This window comes from Panthera tigris, chromosome B3 (assembly GCF_018350195.1).
Source record: "Panthera tigris isolate Pti1 chromosome B3, P.tigris_Pti1_mat1.1, whole genome shotgun sequence".
NCBI lineage: Eukaryota > Metazoa > Chordata > Mammalia > Carnivora > Felidae > Panthera > Panthera tigris.
The window spans coordinates 73,126,617-73,144,329 of record NC_056665.1 but is presented as its reverse complement, the minus strand read 5'-3'; the positions used below and the strand labels follow the sequence as shown (position 1 = coordinate 73,144,329).

Sequence of the window (17,713 nt, the reverse complement as noted above, 5' to 3'; positions counted from 1 at the left end):
AAGTGTACGGCTCAGTGGCATTCACAGTGCTGTGCAATCATCAGCACTACCCCTCTCCAGACCCTTTTCATCATCTGAAACCAAAACTCTGCATCCATTAAACAATACATCATTCCCACCCCCACGTCTAGCCCCTGGTTCCCACCAGTCTACTTTCTGTCTCCATGACTCTGACTACTCTAGATACCTCACATAAATGGCATCATCCAATATTTGTACTTTTGTGTCTGGCTTCTTTCACTTAGCAGAATGTCTTCAAGATTCATCCATTTTGCAGCATGTGTCACAATTTCCTTCCTGTGCAAGGCAGAATAATACCCCATTGTATGTTTATAGCACATTTTGTTGATCCTTTTATTCATCAGCAGACATTTGAGTTGTCCCCATATTTGTGGTTAGTGTGAATAATGCTGCTATAAATGTGAATGTACAAATATCTCTTTGAGTCCCTGCTTTTGGTCCTTTTAAGTATATACCCGGGCTGGATTGTATAGTAAATCTATGTTTATTTTTGAGAAAGTGCCCTAGAGTTTTCCACAGTGGCTGCACCATTTTCCGTTCCCACCAGCAATGCACAAGAGACAGGAAGACTGAGGCTCAGAGAAGTAACCAAGCAGTAGGTAGAAGAGCTGTTATCAATAGGAATGAGGAATTTCTATCAATTTTAATAAAAAGAAGCATAAGAAGTTTGTGTACAAAATAATAAGCAATTGGGCTTAGTCCTCTGTTGAGTTCTTGCTGATGTATTACTGTGAGAGGAGCACAAGTGTGAAATGAGGGCGGTGCTAACAGAGAACTGTTAGCACCCTCTCCTCTGAGGGTGTTGGAGCAACAGATCCCAAAGAACCAGTTAGGGTGCAAGTACTTTTTGAGTATTTATATGGTCAATGACAATGGGTTGGTGCTTGAGGCTTGTGGTGAATTACAGAGCTGGGACCTGCTCCCAAAGAGCTCTTTGTATTCTGTTGGGAAGCCAGGCAGACACAGATGGAATGAAGAGAATAATTCAAATCTGATAATTAATAAAAATGCTTTGGGGGTCTAGAGAGCTTATGAGTTTATGCTGAGTTGCATAGTGACTGGCACCCCAGAAACATGGCAGCAGAGAATTTTCTAAGTGGGAAAGTCTCCATTTCTGGCAGGGGCCTGAATCGTGTTAGCCTTCCTGGGAATATTAGTTTCAGCCTCTTAATTCCACAGGTTTATAAGAAGAGCTTGTTTACCTGCTCCTTAAACACCTGCTTCACCTGCTTGTTCCGCAAGGTGTAGATGAAGGGATTGAGCATCGGGGTCACCACGGTGTTGAGCAAGGCCACCACCTTGTTCCTGTCCTCCCCCTCATTTCCCTTGCCTGACCGGATGTACATGAAGATGCAGCTGCCATAGAAGAGAGACACAACAATGATGTGGGAGGAGCAGGTTGAGAAGGCTTTCTGCCTCTCCTTGGCCGAGGGGATGCGCAGGATGGTGTGGAGGATGTGGCCGTAGCAGGTGGCCGTCACGGACAGAGTGCCCAGCAAACTGAAGTTGGCCACAATAAAACCTAGAAGCTCTATCAGACTCGTGTCTGCACATATGAGTTCCAGGAGTGGAAAGTTGTCACAAAAGAAATGGTTAATGACATTGGGGCCACAAAATGGCTGCTGAAGTATGATGGAACTTGGAAAGACAATGAGAAGGAATCCTGCCATCCATGAACAAAGAACCAGCTGTATACAGACCCTTCTGCTCATGATGGTTGCATAACGTAAGGGGTTACATATGGCCACATACCTGTCAAAGGACATCACTGCCAGTAGGAAGAACTCTGTGGTGCCCAGGAAGAAATAGAGGAAACTTTGTAGGAAACAGCCTGGGAGAGAGATGGTCTTGTATCCAGTCAGGATGTTGGTCAGCATCTTGGGGAAGATGACCGAGGTGAACCAGATCTCCAGGACAGCAAAGTTGCGGAGGAAGTAGTACATGGGGGTGTGGAGGCGCCTGTCCACGAGGGTGATGCCCACGATGAGGAGATTCCCCAGCAGAGTGAGGAGGTAGGTCAGGAGCAGCCCCAGGAAGATGAGCATCTGCAACTCACAGGCATCTGAGAGTCCCAGCAGGACAAACTCGGTGACAGTGGTGTGGTTCCTCATGGCTCCTCTGACCTCTGCTGAGGGTGGCCAATCAGAGGTGTGCAGCATCAGGAGGAGGGATGTTCTGGCGACCCAAGGACACTTGGAACTGAAAGGAAAGAGGGATTCAGAGCTGAAGGAGTCCTTTAATTCTTTGATCTCTGAGTCCCTTTGTCTCCCTCTTCAGGCTGGTTGTCCAGATCTCATGGAGTTAGCATCAAGTCACACATACTTTGACCTAACGTAAATCAATTTTGGGGGAGTCCTTGGGAAAAGTTTTCCCATTTCTCTGTTTCTATTAGGAAACTCTGTATTAAACTCCTTTCATTCTTTTCTCATAATCATCCCACAGCTACAGGGGGTCTCTCAAGTGTATTAAGATTTATGCCACTGCAAATCCTGTACCCGATGTATCACAGACCTTGATAGAAAGCATTGGTGGGATACTTACCCTATAGCTTGTTACAGAAGGCATTTAAGTTAGAGATGGTGGTTGCACCTGAGCTCCATCATTCACCAACAAGTCTGGGACCGTTATCTACCTAACCAAAACTGTTTCCTTGGTGGGAACAGTAAGAGCACCTTTGTAAAAAGTTCTCCCACAACTTAAATAAATAATGCATTTCCAATACTTAGCACAAGGCTAGCCACAGAGCAAGCACTCACATAATGTTAGGTATGTTCATTTCCTCCTTTGTGACTGACACTCTAGTGGGACGATAATAAGAGGAAATCAGAGTAAAATTGGAGAAAAGATACCGTGACTTGGGCAATATGTACTGAAACAAACTGTTTAAAAAATACAAAGATATTATCAGCTCATTATGGAAAGCTTAGGAACCATAGAAAATCCATAGGAAACGGAGCAAAAATTTCACACGTAACCCCATAGAGACATTTTAATTCAGATTTTGATTTACTTCTATTGTATTTTTTCCATTCTTAGTGTTTAATAACAGTGTTTATTGCTTTACATACCACGCTCATAGATTATGTATTTTGTACCTCTTTCCTTCTGACATATTAGTGTCACGTTATTATAAACATTTTGTTAATCTATTATTTGGCTGATACTTTTCAAGGGATGCATGTGCTATGAAACTGATACATAGTGTGGGAGAGAGCATATATTCGCAGATGAGGCATCATGCTTAATTTTTTGGGATAATATCCTAATAATGATAACAAAGAATCATAACAATTAACAGCGATATTCAAGATTGTTCATCAGTCAATTTCAAATTTGGAGAGTATATATCTTTGTTTTAAGTGATTGTCACTTCTCTGTTTTACATTACTTAATATTGTCCTTAGAGATCTGGATACAGAACTAGACAAGCTTGTCATTGGTTGTTCTTCATAGAAATGACAGGTTGAGGCGAGCCTCTGTAGGGAGGAGGTGACTCCATCCAAGACAGGAGCAGGACCCAATGTGATCAGATTGCATCAGAAAAGTGATAACATACCACATTATAGCTATGTGACATATGTATTTTCATGGAGAAGGACTGGATGAGAACCTGGGAAAAGGAACATGATTGCCAATCAGGATGGGAGGATCGTGGGTGATTTTTTCTTTCCTCTTTTAATTATTGTAATGTTTGCTTATGAAATAACAAGTTCAAACTCATAAGAGGAACCAGCACAGTCAGCCCATTTGTTTTAAGAGTTGAGCAGAACGTTTCAGGAGAGACAAAGGGGAAACCAGTGGCTGTCCATGAAAATGGTAAACAAAAGCTTTAGAGATTCTGGGACTCATGAGCTGGACCTGGGTCAGGATAGTGAGAATGATGAAAAGAATCAAAGAGGTCAGCTGGGCGGTAGCCTGCCTGTGGCACCTGTAAACACATGACAGGTTTCTGGGCAGGGTGTCCAGAGCAGTCGGATTCCCCTTCCCCTATTCCAAAAATTGCACCCATGCAGGTTACCTCACTAGCTGCCAGGTGAGGTGTTCTATTGTCTTCAAGGCAGTTGTGATGATGGAGACTCCTGTTTTTCAGAGGAAGCTCCTGGCTCTGCAATGTTGCCCAAGGACTATGTTTCTTGGGAGATCCACCAGGGATTCAAAATGAAGGAATCTCCAGAGCTGTAACATGGTCGGAAGGTCATGGACATAGGCGGGCCCTGTCCTCCTTGTACCGCACGTGTCCCAAACCTCCATGTTTTCCAACAACCAGTCTTCCTTAAGAAATGGTCCGTGACTCCTTGGTCACCAACATCCCCAGATAGCTCATCTCTGGGCGTTCCCCAGAACTTCTGGAGTCACCAGTTTTTCAGGAAGTTTCTGTTGCTTCTGCCCCATCATAGCATCTCTGCTGGACCACTTTCCTGGGGAAATGGATGTAGAAACATAAGCAATTATTCACCCATCTCTCCTAAACTAAGGCAGAGACAGACATCAATGTTGAGACTCATATGACTCGTTTTCAGTTGGGCTTAAGAGGCTTCTAGGCAGAATGGTACATGCCCTTCCAGGGGCATGGTGCCCATAGAGGATTCTGGGGTAACCTATTAGTGGCAGACTCCTTGTCTCTGTGGAGCTGGCATCGGGCCTGGGCTGCCTGAGGTTCTTCTGTTTGGTCTCCATGGAACTCAGAGATATACAGGGTACACAGCTCAAACTTAGCCGGTCTAGAGTGTCTCCCTCTTCTCTTGTAGGATGGAGCTGTGCTTCCCCTGAGATTCATTACCATCCGTGGTAATAGGGACCCGAGGAGGTCCCTTACCTCTAACTTTCTTCAACTTTGAGATTGAGAGTTTCCTTTGTTCTGGCTGAGAAACTCAAAACTCCTAATGAAGTTTAATGATAACAAAGAGGTGCAATAATTAAAACACTCAACAAATATTTGTTGAGTGCTTATTGTGTGGCAAGTACTGGTCTACACACCAGCGATGTATAGGCAGAGTCTTGTGGGGACCAAAGACATTAAGCCATCACACTAATAATTACTATTGTGACTAGTGTTCTGAAGGAGAACTCATAGGATAGAATAGAATAGGTAGGATAGAATTTAGTGATTCATCACTTATATCTAACACCCAGTGCTCATCCCAACATGTGCCCTCATTCATGCCCATCACCCATTTAGCCCATCCTCTCCCCCAACTCCCCTCCAGCAATCCTGTTTGTTTTCTATATTTAAGAGTCTCTCATGGTTTGCTTCCCTTTCTGTTTTTATCTTATTTCCTCCCCCCTCCTTTCCTGTATGTTCATGTTTTGTTTCTTATCTGTTTGCTTGCTGGGTTTTTTGTTCAAAAATTTTTTTAAGTTTATTTATTTATTTATTTACTTACTTACTTACTTATTTATTTATTTATTTATTTATTTATTTATTTATTGTGTGTGTTTGTGTGTGTGTGTGTGTGAGGGAGAGAGAGAGAGAGAGAGTGAGAGAGAGAGATAGCGTGCACTCGCACACATGAGCGAGGAAGGAGCAGAAAGAGGTGAGAGAATCCTAAGCAGGCACCAATCAGGGTTCAATCTCACGAACTGTGAGATTATGACCTGAACCTAAATCAAGAGTCAGACTCTTAACTGACTGAGCCCCCAGGCACCCCCAACTGTTTGTTTCCTAAATTCCACATATGCATGAAATCATGTATTTGTCTTTCTCTGACTGACTTATTTTGCTTAACATAATACACTCTAGTCCATCATGCAATGGACTTTCGGGCTCTTTCCATAATTTGGCTATTTGAGATAGTGCTGCTACAAACATTGGGGTACATGTGCCCCTTCGAATCACCACTCCTGTGTCCTTTGGATAATTTCCTAGTAGTGCAATTTCTGGGTCATAGGGTAGTTCTCTTTTTTATTTTTTGAGGAGCCTCCATACTGTTTTCCTCAGTGGCTGCACCAGTTTGCAATCCTACCAACAGAGCTAAAGCGTTCCCCTTTGCATCCTTGCCAACATCTGTTGTTTCATGAGTTAATTTGATCCATTCTGACAGGGATGAGGTAGTATCTCACTGTGGTTTTGATTTGTATTTCCCTGATGATGTGATGTTGAGTATCTTTTCATGTGTCTGTTAGGAATCCGGATGTCTTCTTTGGAAAAGTGTCTATTCATGTCTTCTGCCCCTTTCTTCACTGGATTATTTGTTTTTTGGGTTTTGAATTTGGTAAGTTCTTTATAGATTTTGGATACTAACCCTTTATCCAAAATGTCGTTTGCAAAGATCTTCTTCCATTGCGTTGGGTGACTTTTAGTTTTGTGGGTTGTTTCCTTCACTGTGCAGAAGGTTTTTATCTTGATGAAGTCTCAGTAGTTCATGCTTGCTTTTGTTTCACTTGCCTCCAGAGAAATGTCTCGTAAGAAGTTGCAGTGGCCGAAGCCAAAGAGGTTGCTACTTGTTTTCTTCTCTAGGATTTTGATGGTTTCCTGTCTTACATTTAGGTCTTTCATCCATTTCAAATTTATTTTTGTGTATTTTTTCAATTCATGAGCATGGAATGTTTTTCCATTTGTGTCTTCTCCAGATCTTTCAGAAGCTTTCTATAGTTTTCAGCATACAGATCTTTTACCTCTTTCGTTAGGTTTATTCCAAGGTATCTTATGGTTTTTGATGCAAGTGTAAATGGGATCGATTCCTGGATTTCTCTTTGTGCTGCTTCATATTGGTGTATAGAAATGTAACCGATTTCTGTATGTTGGTTTTATATCCTGCGACTTAGCTGAATTCATGGGTCAGTTCTAGCAGACTTTTGGTGGAGTCTTTTGGATTTTCCACATAGATTATCATGTAGTCTGCGAAGAGTGAAAGTTTGACTTCTTCCTTGCATATTTGTATGCCTTTTATTTCTTTTTGTTGTCTGATTGCTGAGGCTAGGACTTCCAACACTATACTGAACAACAGTGGTGAGAGTGGACATCCCTGTCGTGTTCCTGATCTTAGGGGGAAAGTGCTCAGGTTTTCCCTGTTGACAGCTGTGGGTCTTTCCTATATGGCCTTTTATAAAATTAATTAATTAATTAATAATGTTTATATTTTTGAGAGAGAGACAGAGACAGAGGGTGAGCGGGGAGGGGCAGAGAGAGGAGACACAAAATCTGAAGCAAGCTCCAGGCTCTGAGCCATTAGCACAGAGCCCGACGGGGACTCGAAGTCGTGAACTGTGAGATCATGACCTGAGCTGAAGTCTGACACTTAACCGACTGAGGCACCCAGGTGCCCCTCGTATATGGCCTTTATGATGGTGAGGTATGTTCCTTCTATCCCTACTTTCTTGAGGGTTTTTATTTAAAAAAAAAATGATGTATTTTGTCAAATGCTTTTCTGCATCTATTGAGAAGATCATGTGGTTCTTATTCTCTCTTTTATTAATGTGGTGTATCACGTTGATTTGTGGATATTGAACCACCCTGTAGCCCAGGAAAAAATCCCACTTGACCTGGTGAATAATTCTTTTAATATAGTGTTGGATTCAATTTGCTAGTATCTTATTGAGAGTTTTTGAGAAATTTTGCATCAGGGAAATTGGCTTATAATTATCCTTTTTAGTGGGGTCTTTGTTTGGTTTTGGCCTCAAGGTAATGCTGACTTCACAGAATGAGTTTGGAAGCTTCCTTCCATTTCTATTTTTTGGAAAATCTTCAAAAGAATAGGTACTAATATTTCTTTAAATGTTTGGAAGAAGTCACCTGGGAAGGCATCCGGCTTCCATGTATGTCTATAGCACATTTTGTTGATCCATTCATTCATCAACAGACATTTGAGTTGTCCCCATATTTTGGTTATTGTGAGTCATGCTGCTATAAACGTGGATGTACAAGTATCTGTTTGAGTCCCTGCTTTCAGTCCTTTTGAGTATATACCCAGAAGTGGAATGGCTGGATTGTATAGTAAATCTATGTTTATTTTTCAGGAAGTGCCCTAGTGTTTTCCACAGTGGCTGCACCATTTTCCATTCCCACCAGCAATGCACAAGAGCTCTAATTTGTTCACATTGTTAACAACGCTTGTTATTCTCTGTTTTTCACATTTAAAAAATACTAGCCAGGGATGCCTGCCTGGCTCAGTCAGTAGAGCATGTGACTCTTGATCTCAGGGTTGTGATTTCAAGCCCTAGTTTGGGTGTGGAGCCTACTTAAAAAAAATTAAAAATAAATAAACTAAATAAAAAATACCACCCATCTTAATGGGTATGAAGCAGTAAGTTCATTGTGAATTTGAGTACAAATTCACAATGTGAATTGTGAATTGCAATTCACACCTTGCACACCTTTTCATGTGTATTCAGCCATTTGTAGAATTGGGTTGCTTGTTTTTGTTATTGAGGACCTATTTTTTGAGTTTATAGAAGTATGTAATCCCATTTTCAATCCATTCTGTGGTAATTTGTCTAATTAATTTTTCTATTTCTTTTTAGATTTTTGATAATTTTCTTTTTCTAGGAAATCATCCATTTCCTTCTGTTTTACAGATTTGTTGTCAAAGAGTCACACATGATTTTTTCTTACACAGATCATTTCTACCCTGAATTATAGTTCTTGTGTGTTTCTATCTTCCTTGTTAGATTTCAAATCTTTCAAAGGCATAAAATAAATTTTATATCCCAGGCCACATAGTACATCCTTGAGCATGACCTTTGTGTAATCATTATTTTGGAACAAGTAAATACAGTAATTGATTTCATTACTTATGTAATATTTGTTTATTTGTTAATATAGCTTTATTTTTGCCATCACCAAAGTGGTGAACACTCTAGTATCAAATTTCAATGGGTCAAGTGGTATATTTCACTTTATATAATATTTAAGATAACATTTGGGATACGCAATTCATTATGGCATTTTGAGTAGAAATGCTTTTGTTGACAACTGGTATGAAATTCAGAAGGAAGAGACAGAAGGTAGGATGAGAAATGGAAGGAAAGAACTAACATTCATTGAGGCCTTACTGTGTGCCAATCACTGTTTGAGGCACTTTGCATAGAACATCTCCTCTGACATTCATCAGAATCCTTTGGAATGCACATTGTGTCCCCGTTTTACAGACGGGAAGACTGAGGCTCAGAGAAGTAACCAAGCAGTAGGTAGAAGAGCTGTTATCAATAGGAATGAGGAATTTCTATCAATTTTAATTTAAAAAAGCATAAGAAGTTTGTGTACAAAATAATAAGCAATTGGGCTTAGTCCTCTGTTGAGTTCTTGCTGATGTATTACTGTGAGAGGAGCACAAGTGTGAAATGAGGGCGGTGTTAACAGAGAACTGTTAGCACCCTCTCCTCTGAGGGTGTTGGAGCAACAGATCCCAAAGAACCAGTTAGGGTGCAAGTACTTTTTGAGTATTTATATGGTCAATGACAATGGGTTGGTGCTTGAGGCTTGTGGTGAATTACAGAGCTGGGACCTGCTCCCAAAGAGCTCTTTGTATTCTGTTGGGAAGCCAGGCAGACACAGATGGAATGAAGAGAATAATTCAAATCTGATAATTAATAAAAATGCTTTGGGGGTCTAGAGAGCTTATGAGTTTATGCTGAGTTGCATAGTGACTGGCACCCCAGAAACATGGCAGCAGAGAATTTTCTAAGTGGGAAAGTCTCCATTTCTGGCAGGGGCCTGAATCGTGTTAGCCTTCCTGGGAATATTAGTTTCAGCCTCTTAATTCCACAGGTTTATAAGAAGAGCTTGTTTACCTGCTCCTTAAACACCTGCTTCACCTGCTTGTTCCGCAAGGTGTAGATGAAGGGATTGAGCATCGGGGTCACCACGGTGTTGAGCAAGGCCACCACCTTGTTCCTGTCCTCCCCCTCATTTCCCTTGCCTGACCGGATGTACATGAAGATGCAGCTGCCATAGAAGAGAGACACAACAATGATGTGGGAGGAGCAGGTTGAGAAGGCTTTCTGCCTCTCCTTGGCCGAGGGGATGCGCAGGATGGTGTGGAGGATGTGGCCGTAGCAGGTGGCCGTCACGGACAGAGTGCCCAGCAAACTGAAGTTGGCCACAATAAAACCCAGAAGTTCTATCAGACTCGTGTCTGCACATATGAGTTCCAGGAGTGGAAAGTTGTCACAAAAGAAATGGTTAATGACATTGGAGCCACAAAATGGCTGCTGAAAAGTGATGGAACTTGGAAAGACAATGAGAAGGAATCCTGCCATCCATGAACAAAGAACCAGCTGTATACAGACCCTTCTGCTCATGATGGTTGCATAACGTAAGGGGTTACATATGGCCACATACCTGTCAAAGGACATCACTGCCAGTAGGAAGAACTCTGTGGTGCCCAGGAAGAAATAGAGGAAACTTTGTAGGAAACAGCCTGGGAGAGAGATGGTCTTGTATCCAGTCAGGATGTTGGTCAGCATCTTGGGGAAGATGACCGAGGTGAACCAGATCTCCAGGACAGCAAAGTTGCGGAGGAAGTAGTACATGGGGGTGTGGAGGCGCCTGTCCACGAGGGTGATGCCCACGATGAGGAGATTCCCCAGCAGAGTGAGGAGGTAGGTCAGGAGCAGCCCCAGGAAGATGAGCATCTGCAACTCACAGGCATCTGAGAGTCCCAGCAGGACAAACTCGGTGACAGTGGTGTGGTTCCTCATGGCTCCTCTGACCTCTGCTTGAGGGTGGCCAATCAGAGGTGTGCAGCATCAGGAGGAGGGATGTTCTGGTGACCTCAGGAACTTTGTAACTGAAAGGAAAGGGGATGAGTGTTCCATTTTTGTGTGACAGATTCCTTTATTTCTTTGAAGGACGTATCTTTCCATCACTCACTACTCAAGCTTGTTTTGTAAGGTCCCTGGGTTTCCCATCTCATGTTTGATCCCTGGCACGTCTGTGTGTTGGAGGAGAAAGTGGTGATTTTAAGGGTGGCCTAAGTAAAGCCCCAAAGCAAAAATTATCCTTGCTTACCTTTTGAACCAAACTTTTCTTCTCAACACAGAATGAATCCTATTGCCCCTAACATTATAATCTATTTCCAATACTTTTTACTTTTATATTTATTCCAACCATAGGTCTTTTTCCATAAATAGTTCATATTTGAGGGCAGTAACCTCTTTTTGCTTAACTTAGCCATTCACTGCAACAACCCATATCCTCATAAACTGATTTAGAATGCATAGATGCTCTATTGTTTTTCAAGATTACCTGAAATTTGATACCTTTCATGAGTATTTGGATTACTAAAAAAAAGAGGAAATTTATGAGAGAAAAGCACAACTCTTACAAATCAAAAAAGAATAATTCAAGTAATATATGCATAAATAAAAATTCTTAAGAGGAAGTTTGGTATTCAAGATTTAATGATGTATCCAGGTTCTTCTCTTACATCTCCTTGTGGACTCTAGATACAATAGACTCTTTGAGATTTCTTAATACTGTTTTATGCACCTGTGTGTCTGCACATGACATTCTTTCAGCTTGGAATTATCAGCCTTTCAAATATTATTTTTCCTTTAAGTCTCTCCTCAAAAATTGCTATCATTTTTATGAATGAATGAATCTTTCCTCTGTATCCCTAATAATTTTATTATATCTCATTTGATTTGTATTGAATTTTATATTTGTTTTTCATTTGTTGTTTACTGAGTCAAAAAATTTCTTGGGGCGCCTGGGTGGCTCAGTTGGTTAAGCATTCAACTCTTGATTTTGGCTCAATTCATGATCTCACAGTTTGTGAGTTTGAGCCCTGTGGGGGAACCTGCTTGGGATTCTCTTTCTCCCTCTCTGTCCCACCCCTGCTCATGCTCTCTTTCTTTCTCTCTCTCTCTCAAAAAAATATAAAATAAACTTTAAAAATTTTCTTTTTAAATTTGTTTTTATACAGCACTTAGAATGAGTTTCTTGAAATAATCAGCTTCAATAAACATCTACTGAATGAGTGAGTAACATCTCAATTGTCTGAGAGATGGATGTGGTGGTGTTTGACAAAGAAGAGGTTGAGGGCTCATTTATGTCATACTTCCTAAGGGACAGCTACTTTGCAGAGTCATATGCCAAGTAGTCTTAAACTGGCCCATGTGAAGAGAATTTGCTTTTCCTCATGAGAGGGTGTATGTATGTCCCCACAAACATCCTCTAAAGGGACACTATCCATCTTTGAGATGATCTGGATTTTGAGCTAGTAAATAGAGCTCTGGTTGGGTCTGCCCCAGTGCTTCCAGCAGCAAAACCCCCAAACCCCCAAACCCTTAAAAAGGTCTCTTTCTAAAAGTCAGCATCCCCAAGGGGTGCTTGGGTGGCCCAGTCAGTAGAGCATATGAGTCTTGATCTTGGTTATGTGAGTTCCAGCCCCATGTTGGGTGTAGAGATTACTTAAAAATCTTAAGGGGCACCTGAGTGGCTCAGTTGGTTAAGCATCCCACTCTTGATTTTAGTTCAGGTAGTGATCTTGCAGTTCGTAAGTTTCAGCCCCACATCAGGCTCTACAAGGAGCCTGCTTGAAATTCTCTCTCTCTCTCTCTCTCTCTCTCTCTCTCTCTCGCAATAAACAAATAAATAAACATGAAAAAAAAGTAAGCATGCTTGGACATTTCCTTCCTTAAACATTATCAACTACTACCTTAATTATCAGGCAGAACTATAGCAAGAATTATTTGCTAGTCACTGGAAAATAAGATTGGGATCCATGTTAGGTACTTGTAATGAAGGAAATGCTAAGGAATACTAGTAGAGAGGATGAAATGGTAAACTGTATATATATATACTTTCTTTTTTTATGACTGTTTTTCAAGTAGGCTCCATGCCCAGAGTGGAGCCCAATGTGGGCCTTGAACTCATGATCCTGAGATCAAGACCTGAGCTGATATCAAGAGTCAAACACTTAACCAACTGAGCCACTCAGACACCCCAGGTTTTGTCTTCTTTTCAGCACAGGCTACACTATTCAGTCATGCTATAAACTACCATTATGGGTAACATTTGTTGACAGTTATTAACACAAAATAGTTGTTCAGCCTCTGAGGATATTCACCAGGGTTATTCCTAGGCTTAACATTGTTTAGATTCTCAGTCATTTGAAAAAGAAGTCTCTGAGGTTCAAAGGTAAGCCCAGGTAACCAAGAAACTTACCCATCTCTTTCTGGAGCAGAAGCAGGATGCAACAGGAATGTGATACCCAGAAACAGCAACAGGAACAATAGAATGAGTGCTTTCTAGGTGAAGTCCCAGGGGGACACATTGGAAGAAAGATGAGAACAGAGACTAAGATGAGAAAGAGTTGGATGTGAGTGGAAGCTGAGGACAAAGCTCCAGCTTCATACTGAATCATAAACTTGGCACAAACCATGAAAACACCTTGTGACCAGCCCAAGGATATAGCACATAAACAGTGCTGCTGTTAATCTTTTGTTTCTTTTCCCACTTCAAACCAGAGGTCAACATCTGGAGGGGGGTTGGGGGGAGTCCATATATAATGAGAAGTGAGCCACTTCCTGAATCCTGGCCATTTCCCCTTTTATCCTACATGCTTGATGGCAGCCTGAGAGCCTGGACATGCCACCATCTACCTAGACCATTCACTGTTTGCTCTTTTTAAAAAATATTTTATTTTTAAGGAATCTCTATACTTAACATGGGGCTCAAACTCACAACTCTGAGATTAAGAGTCCTATGCTCTATAGACTGAGCCAGCCAAGTGCCCTGACCATTCACTGTTTTAAGGGTAGTTATACAGTGTCCAGGGGGAAAGTCTGTGGATGCCCTGGAGGTTTGTCCTGTTATGCTGGAATTGCATGGTCTTTGGGACAGTTCTGGTACACTTAGAAGGAGGGTGAGATCTCCTTCTAAGGAAAACCATTAGAAGTTTCACCCAGAATCAATACTGTCCAGAGCTTTGGATTTTCCAAGGGCCAGTCACAAACAGTACAAGGTGGGGCAGACAAAGTTCCTCAATGTGAGTGAGCAACTATATGAATAAACATTGGTTTGCCTACCTTTGACTTGGATGGTGGGGCTCAAATTACACCATGTGTGTATTTGATGTGCCAATATTATAAAGGAAGGTAAAAAAGTACCCGGAACAAGAGGGTTTGAGGAAGCCACTGCTGTTCTGCCATCCTCTGCAGCAATAAGGGGGAGATTACCCTGCAGGTTCAGGTTAGGTATCTAGTAGCCCTCTGGGGAAGTCCCAATCAGGCCATGCCAATTACACTACTCAGGGGATTGCAGAAGGTGCCTAGTTCGCATAGGTATTTCTTCAGGTTGCAATATTGTCTATGGGTCTAAATACAGATCTTGTGCTTTTAGTCTGAGATCTTCATCTCCCATGAATTTGTTCTCTAAGAGCACCTATCTTTTTCCAAAGCATTGAATGATCAACTTGAATGGTCAGCTGTCATTCCCTGGGTAGGAAAATAGTTTCCTTGAACTTTGTCATCTTTCAGGTAACAGGATCTGTTGAGAACAGAATGTTGAAATCTTCCATTTTCAGCAAGCTCATCCTGGGGGAAGCTTTGGAAAAATACAGTTGTCATTTGGTGGATTCCTCCTTCATTGTCTTCTTGGACTAAAGGTGATGATTTTGACAGGTTAATGACTCTTATTACATCCTCGCATTGGCCCAGTCTCTATGAGACGATATTTCTTCTGGGGACAATGCGGCTCTAGGGGAGAGTGGGTGAGTTATTCCTGGAACAAACACATCTTCTTGTGGAGCTGACATCAGAGTTGAAAGATTTGGATTGCATCTTTATTTTCCTAAGGGATCTACTCTTCTCCAAAGTTTGATGGGTCTTGGGATCCCCAGATAATTAGTATAATGAGCCTTGCTCAGCCTCTTCCCAACTCTCTTGGCTGTTACTTACCACAACTGTACAAACAAAAGTTTCTGTTGTTTGTTCAGATCTACAATAGCAGTTACTTTTAGTTAAAGTAATATATCTAATCATGCCTCTGAAATTGGGGGTTCCTGTCTAATATTAGGCAGTCCTATTGTTACAGGGATGCAAAGAACCAACAAAAGTAATACAGAAACTTGGTTAATCCTATGCTGACTCTTACATGATTGGGCTTGGGAGATGGTGAAAATGGGGTCCTGGGGTGAGGAGGAGGAGGGAAGGAACAATAAGGAAGGAAATGAAAAAGGATTAATTTTTTTCCCAACTTTATTGAGGTATAATTGACAAAATGTTATCTGTTTAAAGTTTACTGTGATGATTTGATATGCCATATAGTATGAAATGATTCCTACAATGAGGTTAATTAACATGTCCATCACTTCACAGAGTTACCATTTTGTGTGTGTGTGTGTGTGTGTGTGTGTGTGTGTGTGTGTTGATAACACTTAAGATTTTACCACATTGCAATAAAACAAGTGTATCAAATCAGCATGTTAAACTTGCACATGTACATCTTAAACTTGTACAGTGTTATATGTCAATTATATTTAAATAAAAAAATCAAAACTTTCAGTTTTGGGGATGAAGATTTATTCTCTTAGCAAATTTCAAGTGTGCAATACAGTATTATTAACTATGGACACCATGCTGTACATTAGGCCCCCAAAACTTATTCATCTTATGGCTAGAAGTTTGCACCCTTTCACCCAACATCTCCCCATTTCCTCCACTCCTCAGCCTCTGGCAACCACCATTCTACTCTCTGCTTCTATGAATTTAGACCTTTTATTTGTTTGTTTGTTTAGATTCTGCATATAAGTGATACCATATAGTATTTGTTTTTGTCCGGCTTATTTCATTTAGCATTATGCCCTCCAGTTTTATAATGTTGTCATAAATGGCAGGATTCCTTCTTTTTTTTATAGTTGAATTATATTCCGTGTGTGTGTGTATTGCACCTTAGAATTTTTTTAATGTTTATTGATTTTTGAGAGAGAGAGAGACAGACAGAGCATGAGTGGGGGAGAGGCAGAGAGAGAGGGAGACACAGAATCTGAAGCAGGCTCCAGGCTCTGAACTGTCAGCACAGAGCCGGATGTGGGGCTCAAACCCATGAACTTCGAGATTGTGACCTGAGCTGAAGTCCGAGGCTTAACTGACTGAGCCACCCAGGCACCTCTACCTTCGTTCATTGATAGTCACTTAGGTTGTTTCCATATCTCAGCTATTGTGAGTAATGCTACAATGAATATGGGAGTGCAGATATGTCTTTGAAACACTGATTTAATTTCCTTTGAAATATACCCCAAAGTGGGGGTGCTGGATCATATGGTAGTTCTATTTTTAATTTTCAAAGAAAACTCCATACTATTTTCCATAATGGCTTTAGCAGTTTACATTCCTACCAACAGTGTACAGGGTTTCTTTTCTTAACATCCTCACCAACACTTGTTATTTCTTGTCTTTTCTATAGCCATTCTAACAGGTGTGAAGTGATATCTCATTATGATTTTGATTGGCATTTTCCTAATGATTAGTGATATTGAAAATTCTTTTTATACATCTGTCGCCTATTTGCATACCTTCTTTGGAAAAGATGTCTATTCAGGATCTTTGACCATTTTTTTAATGGGCTTAGCTGATTTCTTGCTGTTAAGTTTGTTTTTCATGAGCCCAGGTATCTCTCTTGAACTCCAGCACCATCTATCCAGCTATTAAATGAAGATCTCTACCTGGATGCCTTGAGGCCAATGTGTTAAAAGCAACTGGAGGAATATACCAGAGGCCAACAAAAGTGATACTTGTTTAAAAAAAAAAAAAAAAGTGATACTTGTTGTAGGTGGTAGTTTGGGGTGGATAGTGCTAGGGTTGACAGCATGATTCCTAACCATGTATCTTTTTAGATATTTAAAAAAATTGAACCAAGTGAATTTTTAAAAGTAAAATGATGAATGAATGAAAAACTGTGAATGTATCATCTCCCCCTTTCCCTCAATCTACTTCTGCCCATACGTTCCCTTCTTGTGTATTCCTATTGATGTGAAATGGTATCATCATTTCCTTGGTCACCCAAGCCAGAATGTGGGGAGTTATCCTAGTCTCGTTCCTCTCCTTCACCTTCTTACCCCAACTTTTGTAATTTTGCCCTCAAGATATCTTGTGAATGGATTTCCTCTCTTTCTACATTCCCACTGCCATTGCCTTAGCTTGGGCTCTTTTATCTTTTATATGGATTTGAATATCCTTCTCACTTTAGTTCTCCATGTTGTGTTAGAACGATCTTTTTTTTTTATTTTTTTTTTTTAATTTTTTTTTTTAATTTTTTTTTTTTTAACGTTTATTTATTTTTGAGACAGAGACAGAGCATGAACGGGGGAGGGTCAGAGAGAGAGGGAGACACAGAATCTGAAACAGGCTCCAGGCTCTGAGCAGTCAGCCCAGAGCCCGACGCGGGGCTCGAACTCACGGACCGTGAGATCGTGACCTGAGCCGAAGTCGGACGCTTAACCGACTGAGCCACCCAGGCGCCCCTAGAACGATCTTTTAAAAACACAAAAGGGATTACACTATTTTCCAGCCTAAAGTCATTCGATGTCTCCAAATAACCTTCAGAGTAAAACTTCCCAGCTTCAGCGTAAGCTTCCCAGTACAGCATCCTTTTGATCTAGGGTCTACCTATTGCTTTATTTTCTTCTCCCATTCTTCTTATTTAACTTAATCTCCAACCAAACTGCTGCCATTTTTGAAAGGATCCTGTTCTCTCTGGCCTCTGTGCCTGTGTATATGATGCTCCTCCTACTTGAAGTGCCTTCCCAAT

General features: G+C 41.0%; 2 protein-coding genes across 2 annotated transcripts; both read right to left on the bottom strand.

Annotated features, from left to right (window-relative positions):
* Positions 1–1,202: 1,202 nt before the first annotated feature.
* Positions 1,203–4,090, bottom strand: LOC102953088 (olfactory receptor 49). The gene is made up of 2 exons (XM_015544652.2): positions 4,040–4,090; positions 1,203–2,220 (listed from the first exon to the last, which is right to left on the bottom strand). Exon 2 carries the CDS (start codon positions 2,178–2,180, stop codon positions 1,203–1,205), a length of 978 nt encoding a protein of 325 aa, XP_015400138.2. The 5' UTR covers positions 2,181–2,220; positions 4,040–4,090.
* Positions 4,091–9,729: 5,639 nt separating this feature from the next.
* Positions 9,730–10,936, bottom strand: LOC102952792 (olfactory receptor 49). Its single transcript, XM_007098089.3, is given in 2 exon segments — positions 9,730–10,677; positions 10,679–10,936. Coding segments are annotated over 2 exon segments (978 nt in total). The 5' UTR covers positions 10,709–10,936.
* Between the last annotated feature and the right edge of the window lie 6,777 nt (positions 10,937–17,713).

Bases quoted from the DNA above. Each gene is read 5' to 3' on its own strand.
- LOC102953088 (XM_015544652.2), bottom strand. From the start codon at position 2,180: ATGCTGCACACCTCTGATTGGCCACCCTCAGCAGAGGTCAGAGGAGCC.